This window comes from Stenella coeruleoalba (genome assembly GCF_951394435.1).
Source record: "Stenella coeruleoalba genome assembly, chromosome: 19".
NCBI lineage: Eukaryota > Metazoa > Chordata > Mammalia > Artiodactyla > Delphinidae > Stenella > Stenella coeruleoalba.
Window position 1 is genome coordinate 32,674,758 of NC_137165.1, and position 14,604 is coordinate 32,689,361.

Here is a 14,604-nt window from a genome sequence, read left to right on the forward strand (position 1 = left end):
ATAGGTCCCCTTTCTATGGTAAGGAAATTAACCTTTTGTTGTACACATTGCACATCTTTTTTCCAATTCATTGTTAATTGTTTGGCTTTGTTTATAGTGTTTTTTCATGCCAAAATTTAAAATTTATGTTGTCAGATTAATCAGTTTTTAAATGGACAGGTTTTACATTATGCTTAAAAAGGCTTTCCCCAGTCTTGAGTTTATTCAAAATAAAATGATGACAATTAGGTGACGTTGATTAAGAGGTACAGACTTCCAACTATAAAATAAATAAATCATGGGGATGTAATGTACACATGGGGAATGTAGTCAGTAATGTTATAACAACTTTGTATGGTGACGGATGGAGACTAGTCTTATTGTGGTCATTATTTCATAATGTATAAAAATATCAAATCACTATGTTGTGCACCTGAAACTAATATAATTTTTTTTAAAACCCTCCCATATCTTCTTTTGTACTAATAAGTTTTTTGTTCTAATTTTTTTACATTTAAGTGAAGGTATAAGTCACATATTTTATAAAAGGTCATTTAGCAAATTCCTAACTGTGGAAGTCTCAATCACTGGCTTTTAGGTATTTTTTGTCTTTAATTAAATATTTTTACTACTAATAATGACTACACTAACTCTTGACATTTAAATGTTCCTCTTGGGACTTCCCTGATGGTCCAGTGGTAAAGAATCTGCCTTCCAATGCAGAGGACACGGGTTCGATCCCTGGTTGGGGAACTAAGATCTCACATGCTGAGGGGCAGCTAAGCCTGCGCACCACAACTACTGAGCCCGCACGCTGCAATGGAAGAACCCGCAACGGAGATCCTGCATGTTGCAACTAAGACCTGACATAGCCAAAAACAAATAAAATTTTAAAATATTCTAAAAATAATATATAAAAATAAATGTTCTTCTTTTAAATCTTTTCTTAAAATATGTCTTTTCTTATTTAGGAACTGATGAATCCCCAGAACCACTGCCAATCCCCACGTTTTTGTTGGGTTATGATTTTGATTTTCTGGTGCTTTCTCCATTTGCTCTCCCTTATTGGGAGAGACTTATGCTGGAACCCTATGGATCTCAAAGAGATATAGCTTATGTTGTACTATGTCCAGAAAATGAAGCCTTGTTAAATGGAGCCAAAAGCTTTTTTAGAGATCTTACTGCAATATATGAGGTAGGTGCTTAAAAAGAGGTGTCGTTTTAAAACTACCTTATGATTTGTATGTTTATATATAAAATATACTGGATATTTCAGTTGATTGGTAAAGAATAATAACAATGTCAGACTAGGTGTTTAGTTCTCATAAAAGCCAGTTACATTCTTTACAGCTTTGAGCCAGACCCTTTGTGAGATGTGTGCACCATGGGTCACTGTGGAAATTGCCGTACTGGGGGAAAACCATTGAGAGCATGTATGTCCCATTTAAGATAATCTTTTTCTGAAACAAAGGGTAGCATTGTAAATGGCCAGGAACAAATTACATTTATAAAAATTCTAGTCTTGATTCTCTAGGACCTCAGGTTTAGACACTAGGCCTTACTTACCTCATATGTAAAATAAAGCTATGATAGGCCTCTCTAAGATCCATTTTATTTCTGAAATTCTTGGCTGGTCTTTTAAGTTACAATTCTCATGTTGTATCCATCATTGAGTACAATGATTATAAATTTTAAGTACCCTGGAACATACAGTCTTAACTTCATTTTATAGTCGTTCCTGAATATCCTCAGGGTATTGGTTCTAGGACCCCTTGCAGACACCAAAATTTATGGATGCTCAATCTTATATAAAATGGCTTGGTGTTTGTATATAATCTATACACATCCTCCGTTGTACTTTAAATCATCTCTAGATTACTTATAGATGATATTTACATAGCATTACATACCTAATGCTTTGTAAATAGTTGCAGACATGGGAAATTCAAGTTTTGCTTTTTGGAACTTTCTGGATTTTTTTTTTTTTTTTGAATATTTTTGATCCATGGTCGGTTGAATCTGTGGATTCAGAACCTAAGGATACAAAGGGCCAACGGTATCTCCCTTTTCCCACAAATGCTTGGAAATCTAGTCTTTAAAATTTAGTTTCTTTTACAATCTGAATCGTTAGTTTGAGCTGGTTTAGCTCCTCATTAATGTTCTACTTAACTTTAATTGCAAGATATCTGTAGTGTGTTTTGTAAAAGTAAATATTTCCAAAGAGTGTTATTTAGAACACTACTCCTGCAAAATCTTCCCAGAAAAAAGTTCCATAGTTAGATAGGTTTGGGGAGACATTTTGTATCTATTTACCTTTTAGAGATTCACTATACATGTTAGCTTATTAAAGCCTTTGAAAGTCTTACAGTAAAGAAATCCTTGTCTAAACTTACTTAATCCAGTGTTGCAAACCTGTTTGAGATTGGGCTTCCTGTAACAAACATTAGTGGCCTGCAGAATTGGAGGGAGAGCTGGATACTGCATTTATATACATGAATTGGGATGGATGTACAACTTAAAATGACTGTATATTCATGCTCAGTTATTTCTGTATTCTGCAAGTTTTCATTATTCAAACTACGTGGATCTAGTGCCATTATTATCTAGGTGTTTTATTTCATTGGAGATATTTTAATTTTGATAGAAATTCAATGGATTTCTAATGTAGAAAAGTAAAAAGACCTGTGGCACCATTTCACCTTGATATTATTATTGCAAATGTTAGTTATAAATGATAAAGCTTATTTTTAAATAGCTTAAATCCTTTACGATATGAACTAAAAAACTATAGCACACTCACTAATTCTGATTTCTGTATCTGTATTTGTAGTCTTGTCGATTGGGTCAACATAGACCTATTTCTCGACTGTTGACGGATGGGATCATGAGAGTTGGATCTACTGCATCAAAGAAACTATCAGAAAAGTTGGTAGCAGAATGGTTTTCTCAGGCAGCTGATGGTAACAGTGAAGCATTTTCTAAACTCAAGCTTTATGCACAAGTCTGCAGATATGACCTAGGTATTGAATTTGTATTTATTGTATAAGGTCATTTTAGCAAAGTATGACCCAGTCCACCAGCTTTTTGTAAATAATATTTTAATGCAACACAGCCATGCTCATTTATTTACAGATGTCTGTGGCTTCTTTTATGCTACAAGATCAGGGCTGAGTCGTTGTGACAGAGACTGTGTAACTTGGAAAGGCAAAAATATTTACTATCTGATCCTTTACAGAAAAAGTTTGTTGATCACTACGGTAGGGATCCCATCAAGTAGGAAGATTTGTGTTTTTATTTAAGTTTATTAAAATTAAGATTTTTGATTTGTTAATGGTTTAGAGGTAAAACAACTTGTAGTTCCCTCTACAACACAGAGAGACAGTTCTTTGTTGGAATTAAGAAATGACAGCTGTTGAAGACTTGCTTTTAACACCCTTGAATTAAATATCAATGGACTTAACTTTAGACTTAATCCAAAGAGACACAGAACCAAAACATTGAACCTCATTAGACATTCCTATAATTTGAACCCCATAACATTCCTCCATTTTATATTTAATTAGTTCCCAGTATAGTCACTATTCAACTTGTGACCTAGGAACTTGTTGAATGGTTTAATGAAAATTTGCTAGATACTGTTATTTTTATTTAATTAATTATGCCTTCAAAATAGAATTTTATTATATTTCATGGAAACCATTTCTTTATTTTGTATAAACTGGTTTATTTTTCAATTCCATTTAAAAATTTTTTTCACTTTGTAGGGGAAATAGAAAGCTAGTGTTTGCTACACTGTTAGCAGGCAAATTAGGGGGAGGGTAATGACCAAAAGAGTATAAACTAGAAATTATTATTCACATAGTAGATTAAATAAAGAACCAATCAGTGAAATAAAGAATTAAATATCCTGTTTTTATTGTCTTTAGGTCCTTACCTTGCTTCCCAGCCATTGGACAGCTCTCTACTTTCCCAACCAAATTTAGTTGCCCCTACAAGTCAGCCTTTGATTACTCCACCTCAGATGACAAGTACTGGAAATGCTAATATTCCATCTGCCACCCTAGCATCTACAGCAAGCAGCACTGTGACAATGACTTCAGGTGTTGCCATATCTTCTTCAGTTGCCACAGCTAACTCAACTTTGACCACAACCTCAGCTTCATCTTCATCATCCTCCAACTTGAATAGTGGAATGTCATCAAATAAACTACCTTCATTTCCACCCTTTGGCAGTATGAACAGTAGTGTTGCGGGATCCATGTCTACGCAAGCGAGTACAGTTCAGAATGGCCAGCTAGGAGGGCAACCACCATCAGCTCTACAAACAGCTGGGATTTCTGGAGAGTCGTCTTCGATTCCGAGTCAGCCACATCCTGATGTGTCTGAAAGGTATATTTAAATATACCAACCTTTGCAGAAGTATAAATATATTCTTCTTCTTGTCCAAATAACATAAAGAGCCTTTGGTCTTATCCTTGAAATTTTAGTTTTTATAATGTCGAATATTTAATCTGTAAAATTATAATGAAGACTCTTCATAAAGTCTTTATCATAGAATCTCAGGGTGGGAATGAAGACCTTAAAAACCATTTAGTCTAACTATCCTGTGATGTTTGAGTCTGTTCTGTGACGTAACTGTCAAGTAGACTTGCCTATGCAAATCACTCCAGTGATTTAGAAGTCACTATTGAATGACCCTGTTCAGTGGCATAAGAGTTGTACCAGAATTTGAATCTGTCGTTTACTGGCTATGTCACTTTAGGAAAGTTACCTAACGTTTTTGAGCATGTTTTCTTATCTGTAGAGTGGGAGCAATAGGATATAATGCATATTATGCTCTTTACAAAATGCTTCCACTTAAGTTATTTATAACAACAACAATGATGGTGACAGCTCTCTTTATTACTTTATGAAGAAGGCATTCCCTTTCGATTTATAGGTTAAGTTAGCCTAAGCTTGGTTATATCTTTCAGCTACCTGGATGCAGTTTTGCCCAAAGTTATACTTATATGTGATTAAAAGCAGACTCTTAATTACCCAGCTAGATCTTCCATTTTGAACATCTAAAAAGATTTGGAGTTTTAAAAAATCATATCACCATCAAAGAATGAAGCTTAATCACCATTGAAGTTATGAAGTATGAAATGAATATATATATTCTAAAAATGTAATAGAACATTGACTAAGTCTGGAGAATTGGTTTCTTTTTGGTCTAGCTCTGCCTCTAGCCAGCCTTGTGATCTTGGGCAGCTCATTTAACTTATTTTTGTCTTAGTTTTATCACTTAAGCACTAAGCTCTCTGACATTTCTAATGCTCTGTGGTTTTAAGAATTCTGTTTCTTCTTTTTAATGCAAGGCCTCTTAATGCCAAGGGTCTTTGTACACCATCAAATTGTGAACTTTTTGGTTCTCTTTGGAGAGAAAGCTGTCCCTCATTTTTAGAGAAGCTCTCAACACCACACGCCCCCCCCCCCCCCCCAAAAAAAAAGAAAGAAAAAAGGGTATTAAGAACCTGTTTTGATGCTATTCCGAGAAGGTACAGGAGAACTTTTTCCCTAACTGTCTTATTTCTACTTCAAATTTTAGCACAATGGATCGGGACAAAGTGGGCATTCCCACAGATGGTGATTCACATGCAATCACTTATCCACCTGCAATTGTTGTTTATATAATTGATCCTTTTACATATGAAAACAAAGATGAGAGCACTAATTCTTCTAATGTATGGACTTTGGGGTTACTTCGATGTTTTCTGGAAATGGTCCAGACTCTTCCTCCTCATGTTAAGAGCACTGTTTCTGTACAGGTGAGAATGATAAATGTTATAAGTTAATTTATTTAAAACGCTTGACGTTGATAGAAGTTTCAAAGTTACTATTCTGTATCCACATTGATTTTCTAAAGGCCAGGTTCTATTATATTGACTTTATATAAATAATATAATAGAAATCTTAGTTTATAAAAGGTAAACTTGCAGTGATACAACAGTAAGAGAATAAAAAGACCACATTAAGTATGTTAAATATCTCTCCCGTGTTACTTTTATAAACTAATTTTTAAATTCATAAGCTTAAATAGGAAAAGAATGGACTTATATAAACTAGAGTTCTAAATAAGAGGTTACAAACTAGAAGTAGAGAGAAATTAACCATATTAAGTTGTATGCAGAGAATTTGAATTATTCTTTATAGGCTACAACAGGACTATGGCAGTCAGTGGCAGTATTGATCAGTATAACTGCTATGTAGAAATGTTTAAAGATTTTTACATAGCTTATTAATAAAATTGAGTATTCATTAAAAATCTATATAATAGATAAGAAAATATCGTTCTTTAGATTATTTTAATTATGTTTTGTTTAAATTTTCTAATAAAATGTTTAGAGTTTTAGACTCACTGTTCTTTTTATTTTCTTGTGGAAAGTCTAACATTTGTAATGTTTGCCTGTAATTCTTAGATTGTTCCCTGTCAGTACCTGTTGCAACCTGTGAAGCATGAAGATAGACAAATCTATACCCAGCATTTAAAATCCCTGGCTTTTTCGGCCTTTACCCAGTGTCGGAGACCACTTCCAACATCAACCAATGTGAAAACATTGACTGGTTTTGGTCCAGGTTTAGCCATGGAAACTGCTCTTAAAAGTCCTGATGTAAGTATGTTTTCCATTACCAGAGTTATTGAAGGACTACATTTTATGATTTTATGCAAAACTAAGTGCAAGTCTCTGATTAGCTCTCATTTTCCAGTTATCTTATAATGGGTAGATATACTATATCTTTCTTTTATTTTTATTTTTTAATTAATTTATTTATTTTTGGCTGTGTTGGGTCTTCGTTGCTGCGCATGGGCTTTCCCTAGTTGCGGCGAGTAGGGGCTACTCTTCGTTGCAGTGCGTGGGCTTCTCATTGCGGTGGCTCCTCTTGTTGCAGCTTACGGGCTCTAGGCCCATGGGCTTCAGTAGTTGTGGCATGCAGGCTCAGTAGTTGCGGCTCACAGGCTCTGGAGCACAGGCTCAGTAGTTGTGGCTCACGGGCTTAGTTGCTCTGTGGCATGTGGGATCTTCCTGGACCAGGGCTCAAACCCATGTCCCCTGCATTGGCAGGCGGATTCTTAACCACTGCGCGACCAGAGAAGTCCCTATCTTTATTTTCAATAAAAAATTTTTTTGTGATTGTATAGTACCGTAGTAACTTAATTTTTTACTTTACAGAGACCAGAGTGTATTCGACTTTATACACCTCCTTTTATTCTGGCTCCAGTGAAGGATAAACAGACAGAGCTAGGAGAAACATTTGGAGAAGCTGGACAGAAATACAATGTTCTTTTCGTGGGCTACTGTTTATCACATGATCAAAGATGGATTCTTGCATCTTGCACAGATCTATATGGAGAACTTTTAGAAACTTGTATCATTAACATCGATGTCCCAAATAGGTACTTTTATTTCCTTAAGTGTATCATTGTATCATCCCTTGAAAAAAAATTCATACATGCACATTATGTTTCATTTTTAATGAATAGAAAATGGTTTGGAAGGTATATATATTAAAATATTAAGTCTTGGGATTGTGGGTGCTTTTCGTTTCTTTTGTAGTGAATATTTACATTGTATAATTTAATGGACTCAAAAATAATTTTGATTATCTCGGTTACATAGACAAAAGAGGTTAAAGCCCCTGTATTCTGTGTAATAAACCTTGAGGTAATGATTTTAGCCTAACAAATTTTGGAACATGGAACTAGAAAGCCATCTGCAAATTAAAATCTAGTAAGGCATCCTAGAACATTTACTTTTCTCATATACCATCTAAGATATAGTCCCTAATAAACTGAGTTAACTTTCTGTACTAAAAATTTTCCTCTTTAAATGTTGGAGTGTCTTCTGAAAATGGTGGTCTTCTTTTTAGAATTCTTCTTGATAGTAGTTAGGTATCATGAGCAGTTATTCATGAAGACTGTAACTAATAGGTCACAAAAGATGAGCCTCATTGAATTATCACTTAATAGACACTTGTAATAACATATTTCAAGGCTAGTGAACACTGCCTAAGAGAACCTGAAAAATCCATGAAGTAACTTTAATTTTCAGATTTGGTTCTGTTCTTTATTTTCTTCTTTATTATCGAAACGTTCTGTTCTTTTAATTTCAGAAATTGGTTATGTGCAAAAAAACTTAGTGATTATTTGGTTATAGTGGCGCTGAATATAGAAACATTAATCTGTGAAGGATGAGAAAGAGAATAGAGAAAGAATAATACCACCCTCCCAATAAAAAAATAGTGTATTGCCATTTTACTGAAAGTAGAAGTGAGATGACGGTTAAGAGGTCCAACTCTAGAGTCATAGAGATCTGGGTTCAAATCCCAGTCCTGCCACTTATTGGCTGTGTGATCTCGACAAAATTACTTTATCCGACTGAGCTGTAGCTAGCTTCTCTGTAAAATTAGGAGGATAATTTTATCTGCCTTATAGGGTTGTTAAGATGAAATGAGGTATTACATGTAAATTGATTGGACATACTGCTTGGTACATAGGAAGTACTCAATAAATGGTAGCTACTGTTGCTCAGCCACAGAGCACTTAATGTTATGTACTTGCCTAATAAAGGACGTGCATGCAGAAAACAGCATTGTTTTGTTCTGGGAAGTGTGGGGAGGGGTTTGTTGGATATTCTTCAATTTAAAGTATGAAGCAAGGGACTTCCCTGGTGGCGCAACGGTTAAGAATTCCGCCTGCCAATGTAGGGGACATGGGTTCGAGCCCTGGTCTGGGAAGATTCCACATGCCACGGAGCAACTAAGCCCGTGCGCCACAGCTACTGAGCCTGCTAACCACAACTACTGGGCCCATGTGCCTAGAGCCCGTGCTCCGCAACAAGAGAAGCCACCAAAATGAGAAGCCTGAGTGCCGCAATGAAGAGTAGCCCCTACTCGCCGCAACTAAAGGAAGCCCGTGCGCAGCAACGAAGACCCGACACAGCCAAAAATAAATAAAAAAATAAATTTATTAAAAAAAAAATAAAGTATGAAGCAAGGGTTGGCAAACTCCAGGCCATAGGCCAAATCTGGCCACACTCATTTGTTTAATTATTGTCCATGGCTGCTTTAGTGCTGCAGCAGGTTGAATTCTTGCAGAAGAATCCTGATGGCCTGCAAAGCTTAAAATGTTGGCCCTTTAAAGAAAAAGTGTGCCAATACTCTGGTATAGAGCAGTGTTTCTGGTGAATTTTGGTGGTTCTTGGACAATTTTTAAGTATATATTTTAATATGTATTAAACAAAATACAAACTATCATGCCAAACCTGTGATTTTATATATATTCTTGCTTAGGACTTGTGTAAAAACTATCAAGTATTAAAATGAAGGGACCAGTTTTTCACAAATTTGAGCTCTTTCGAAATGTCATCATAGGAATTTTAGAAATATTTATGACTCTATTCCATACAACAGGGCTCGTCGGAAAAAAGGATCTGCCAGAAGATTTGGTCTACAGAAACTTTGGGAGTGGTGCTTAGGACTTGTACAGATGAGTTCATTGCCATGGAGAGTTGTAATTGGCCGTCTAGGAAGGATTGGTCATGGAGAATTAAAAGGTAAAATTGTGCTTTTATTATTTAATACTTAAATTTCTGTGTTTTTTTGAATTTTATTTTATTTTTTTATACAGCAGGTTCTTATTAGACATCAATTTTATACACATCAGTGTATACATGTCAATCCCAATCGCCCAATTCATCACACCACCATCCCCACCCCACCCCCCACCGCAGCTTTCCCCCCTTGGTGTCCATACGTTTGTTTTCTACATCTGTGTCTCAACTTCTGCCCTGCAAACCGGTTCATCTGTACCATTTTTCTAGGTTTCACATACATGTGTTAATATACGATATTTGTTTTTCTCTTTCTGACTTACTTCACTTTGTATGACAGTCTCTAGATCCACCCATGTCTCACCAAATGACCCAATTTCATTCCTTTTTATGGCTGAGTAATATTCCATTATATATATGTACCACATCTTCTTTATCCTTTCATCTGTTGATGGACATTTAGGTTGCTTCCATGACCTGGCTATTGTAAATAGTGCTGCAGTGAACATTGGGGTGCATGTGTCTTTGAATTATGGTTTTCTCTGGGTATATGCCCAGTAGTGGGATTGCTGGGTCATACGTTAATTCTATTTTTAGATTTTTAAGGAACCTCCGTACTGTTCTCCATAGTGGCTGTATCAATTTACATTCCCACCAACAGTGCAAGAGGGTTCCCTTTTCTCCATGCCCTCTCCAGCATTTGTTGTTTGTAGATTTTCTGATGATGCCTATTCTAACTGGTGTGAGGTGATACCTCATTGTGATTTTGATTTACATTTCTCTAATAATTAGTGATGTTGAGCACCTTTTCATGTGCTTCTTGGCCATCTGTATGTCTTTGGAGAAATGTCTATGTAGGTCTTCTGCCCATTTTTGGATTGTGTTGTTTGTTTCTTTAATATTGAGCTGCATGAGCTGTTTATATATTTTGGAGATTAATCCTTTGTCCATTGATTCATTTGCAAATATTTTCTCCCATTCCGAGGCTTGTCTTTTCGTCTTGTTTATGGTTTCCTTTGCTGTGCAAAAGCTTTGAAGTTTCATTAGGTCCCATTTGTTTATTTTTGTTTTTATTTCCATTACTCTAGGAGGTGGAACAAAAAAGATCTTGCTGTGACTTATGTCAAAGAGTGTTCTTCCTATGTTGTCCTCTAAGAGTTTTATAGTGTCCAGTCTTACATCTAGGTCTCTAATCCATTTTGAGTTTGTGTATGGTGTTAGGGAGTGTTCTAATTTCATTCTTTTACATGTAGCTGTCCAGTTTTCCCAGCACCACTATTGAACAGGTTGTCTTTGGTTGTCTTTTCTCCACTGTATATCCTTGCCTCCTTTGTCATAGATTAGTTGACCATAGGTGCATGGCTTTATCTCTGGGCTTTCTATCCTGTTCCATTGTTCTGTATTTCTGTTTTTGTGCCAGTACCGTATTATCTTGATTACTGTAGCTTTGTAGTATAGTCTGAAGTCAGGGAGTCTGATTCCTCCAGCTCCGTTTTTTTCCCTCAAGACTGCTTTGGCTATTCGGGGTCTTTTGTGTCTCCATACAGATTTTAAGATTTTTTTGTTCTAGTTCTGTAAAAAATGCCATTGGTAATTTGATAGGGATTGCACTGAATCTGTAGATTGCTTTGGGTAGTATAGTAATTTTCACAATATTGATTCTTCTAATCCAAGAACATGGTATATCTCTCCATCTCTTGGTATCATCTTTAATTTCTTTCATCAGTGTCTTATAGTTTTCTGCATACAGGTCTTTTGTCTCCCTAGGTAGGTTTATTCCTAAGTATTTTATTCTTTTTGTTGCAATGGTAAATGGGACTGTTTCCTTAATTTCTCTTTTCAGATTTTTCATCATTAGTGTATAGGAATGCAAGAGATTTCTGTGCATTAATTTTGTATCCTGCAACTTTACCAAATTCATTGATTAGCTCTAGTAGTTTTCTGGTGGCATTTTTAGGATTCTCTGTGTATAATATAATGTCATCTGCAAAGAGTGACAGCTTTACTTCTTCTTTTCCAATTTGTATTCCTTTTATTTCTTTTTCTTCTCTGATTGCCATGGCTAGGACTTCCAAAACTATGTTGAATAATAGTGATGAGAGTGGACAATCCTTGTCTTGTTCCTGATCTTAGAGGAAATGCTTTCAGTTTTTCACCATTGAGAATGATGTTTGCTGTGGGTTTGTCATATATGGCCTTTATTATGTTGAGGTAGATTCCCTCTATGCCCACCTTCTGGAGAGTTTTTATCATAAATGAGTGTTGAATTTTGTCAAAAGCTTTTTCTGCATCTATTGAGATGATCATATGGTTTTTATTCTTCAGTTTGTTAATATGGTGTATCACATTGATTTGCATATATTGAAGAATCCTTGCATCCCTGAGATAAATCCCACTTGATCATGGTGTATGATCCTTTTAATGTGTTGTTAGATTCTGTTTGCTAGTATTTTGTTGAGGATTTTTGCATCTGTATTCATCAGTGTTATTGGTCTATAATTTTCTTATTTTGTAGTATTTTTGTCTGCTGTTGGTATCAGGGTGATGGTTGCCTCATAGAATGAGTTTGGGAGTGTTACTTCCTCTGCAATTTTTTGGAAGAGTTTGAGAAGGTTGGGTGTTAACTCTTCTCTAAATGTTTGATAGACTTCACCTGTGAAGTCATCTGGTCCTGGACTTTGTTTGTTGGAAGATTTTTAATCACAGTTTCATTACTTGTGATTGTTCTGTTCATATTTTCTATTTCTTCCTGGTTCAGTCTTGGGAAGTTATATCTTTCTAAGAAGTTGTCATTTCTTCCCGGTTGTCCATTTTATTGGCATAGAGTTGCTTGTAGTAGTCTCTTAGGATGTTTTGTATTTCTGCGGTGTCTGTTGTAGCTTCTCCTTTTTCATTTCTAATTTTATTGATTTGAGTCCTTTCGCTCTTTTTCTTGATGAGTCTGGCTAATGGTTTATCAATTTTGTTTATCTTCTCAAAGAACCAGCTTTTAGTTTTATTAATCTTTACTATTGTTTTCTTTGTTTCTATTTCATTTATTTCTGCTCTGATCTTTATGATTTCTTCCCTCTGCTAACTTTGGGTTTTTTTGTTTTTTTTAAAATAAATGTATTTATTTTTGGCTGCACTGGGTCTTCATTGCTGTGCACGGGCTTTCTCTAGTTGCAGTGAGCAGGGGCTACTCTTTGTGGTGGTGCAAGGGCTTCTCATTGCAGTGGCTTCTCATGTTACATAGCATGGGCTGTAGACATGCAGGCTTCAGTAGTTGTGGCTCACGGGCTCAGTAGTTGTGGCACACAGACTTAGTTGCTCCGTGGCATGTGGGATCTTCCCGGACCAGGGCTTGAACCTCTCTTCCCTGCATTGGCAGGTGGATTCTTAACCACTGTGCCACCAGGGAAGTCCCTAACTTTGGGTTTTGTTTGTTCTTTTTTCTCTAGTTCCTTTAGGTGTAAGGTTAGATTGTTTGAGATTTTTCTTGTTTCTTGAGGTAGGCTTTATAGCCATAAACATCCCTCTTAGAACTGCTTTTGCTGCATCCCATAGGTTTTGGATTGTCGTGTTTTCATTGTCATTTGTCTCTAGGTATTTTTTGATTTCCTCTTTGATTTTTTCAGTGATCTCTTGGTTGTTTAGTAACGTATTGTTTAGCCTCCATGTGTTTGTGTTTTTTAGGCTTTTTGTCCCTGTAATTGATTTCTAATCTCATAGCATTGTGGTCAGAAAAGATGCTTGCTATGATTTCAATTTTCTTAAATTTACTGAGGCTTGATTTGTGACCCAATATGTGATCTATCCTGGAGAATGTTCTGTGCACCCTTGAGGAGAAAGTGTAATCTGCTGTTTTCAGATGGAATGTCCTATAAATATCAATTGAATCTATCTGGTCTGTTGTGTCATTTAAAGCTTCTGTTTCCTTATTTATTTTCATTTTGGATGATCTGTCCATTGGTGTAAGTGAGGTGTTAAAGTCCCCCACTGTTATTGTGTTACTGTCGATTTTCTCTTTTATAGCTGTTAGTAGTTGCCTTATGTATCGAGGTGCTCCTATGTTGGGTGCATGTATATTTATAATTGTTATATCTTCTTCTTGGATTGATCCCTTGATCATTATGTAGTGTCCTTCCTTGTCACATTCTTTATTTTAAAGTCTATTTTATCAGATATGAATATTGCTACTCCAGCTTTCTTTTGATTTCCATTTGCGTGGAATATCTTTTTCCATCCCCTCACTTTCAGTCTGTATGTGTCCCTAGGTCTGAAGTGGGTCTCTTGTAGGCAGCATATATATGGGTCTTGTTTTTGTATTCATTCATCAAGCCTGTGTCTTTTGGTTGGAGCATTTAATGCATTCACGTTTAAGTTAATTATCGATATGTATGTTCCCATGACCATTTTCTTAATTGTTTTGGGTTTGTTTTTTTAGGTCCTTTTCTTCTCTTGTGTTTCCCACTTAAGTTCCTTTAGCATTTGTTGTAGAGCTGGCTTGGTGGTGCTGAATTCTCTTAGTTTTTGCTTGCCTGTAAAGCTTTTGATTTCTCCATCGAATCTGAATGAGATCCTTGCCGGGTAAAGTGATCTTGGTTATAGGTTCTTCCCTTTCATCACTTTAAGTATATCATGCCACTCCCTTCTGGCTTGTAGAGTTTCTGCTAAGAAATCAGCGGTTAACCTTGTGGGAGTTCCCTGGTATGTTGTTTGTCGTTTTTCCCTTGCTGCTTTCAATAATTTTTCTTTGCCTTTAATTTTTGCCAGTTTGATTACTGTATGTCTTGGCGTGTTTCTCCTTGGGTTTATCCTGTATGGGACTCGCTGTGCTTCCTGGACTATTTCCTTTCCCGTGTTAGGGAAGTTTTCCACTATAATGTCTTCAGATATTTTCTCGGGTCCTTTCTCTCTTCTCCTTCTGGGACCCTTATAAAGCGAATGTTGGTGCATTTAATGTTGTCCCAGAGGTCTCTTAGGCTGTCTTCATTTCTTTTCATTCTCTTTTCTTTATTCTGTTCTGCAGCAGTGAAGTCCACCATTCTGTCTT

General features: G+C 35.9%; 1 protein-coding gene across 3 annotated transcripts in view; it reads left to right on the forward strand.

Annotated features, from left to right (window-relative positions):
• The window catches only part of MED13 (mediator complex subunit 13), a 246,604-nt gene that overhangs the window by 219,543 nt on the left and 12,457 nt on the right, over positions 1–14,604 (forward strand). For all 3 annotated transcript variants that reach the window (XM_079905383.1, XM_079905384.1, XM_079905382.1), the window contains 7 exons: positions 951–1,174; positions 2,810–2,999; positions 3,906–4,368; positions 5,567–5,786; positions 6,438–6,629; positions 7,191–7,414; positions 9,430–9,572. In XM_079905383.1, coding sequence (XP_079761509.1) covers positions 951–1,174; positions 2,810–2,999; positions 3,906–4,368; positions 5,567–5,786; positions 6,438–6,629; positions 7,191–7,414; positions 9,430–9,572 — 1,656 coding nt within the window. The remainder of the gene's footprint in view (positions 1–950; positions 1,175–2,809; positions 3,000–3,905; positions 4,369–5,566; positions 5,787–6,437; positions 6,630–7,190; positions 7,415–9,429; positions 9,573–14,604) is intronic.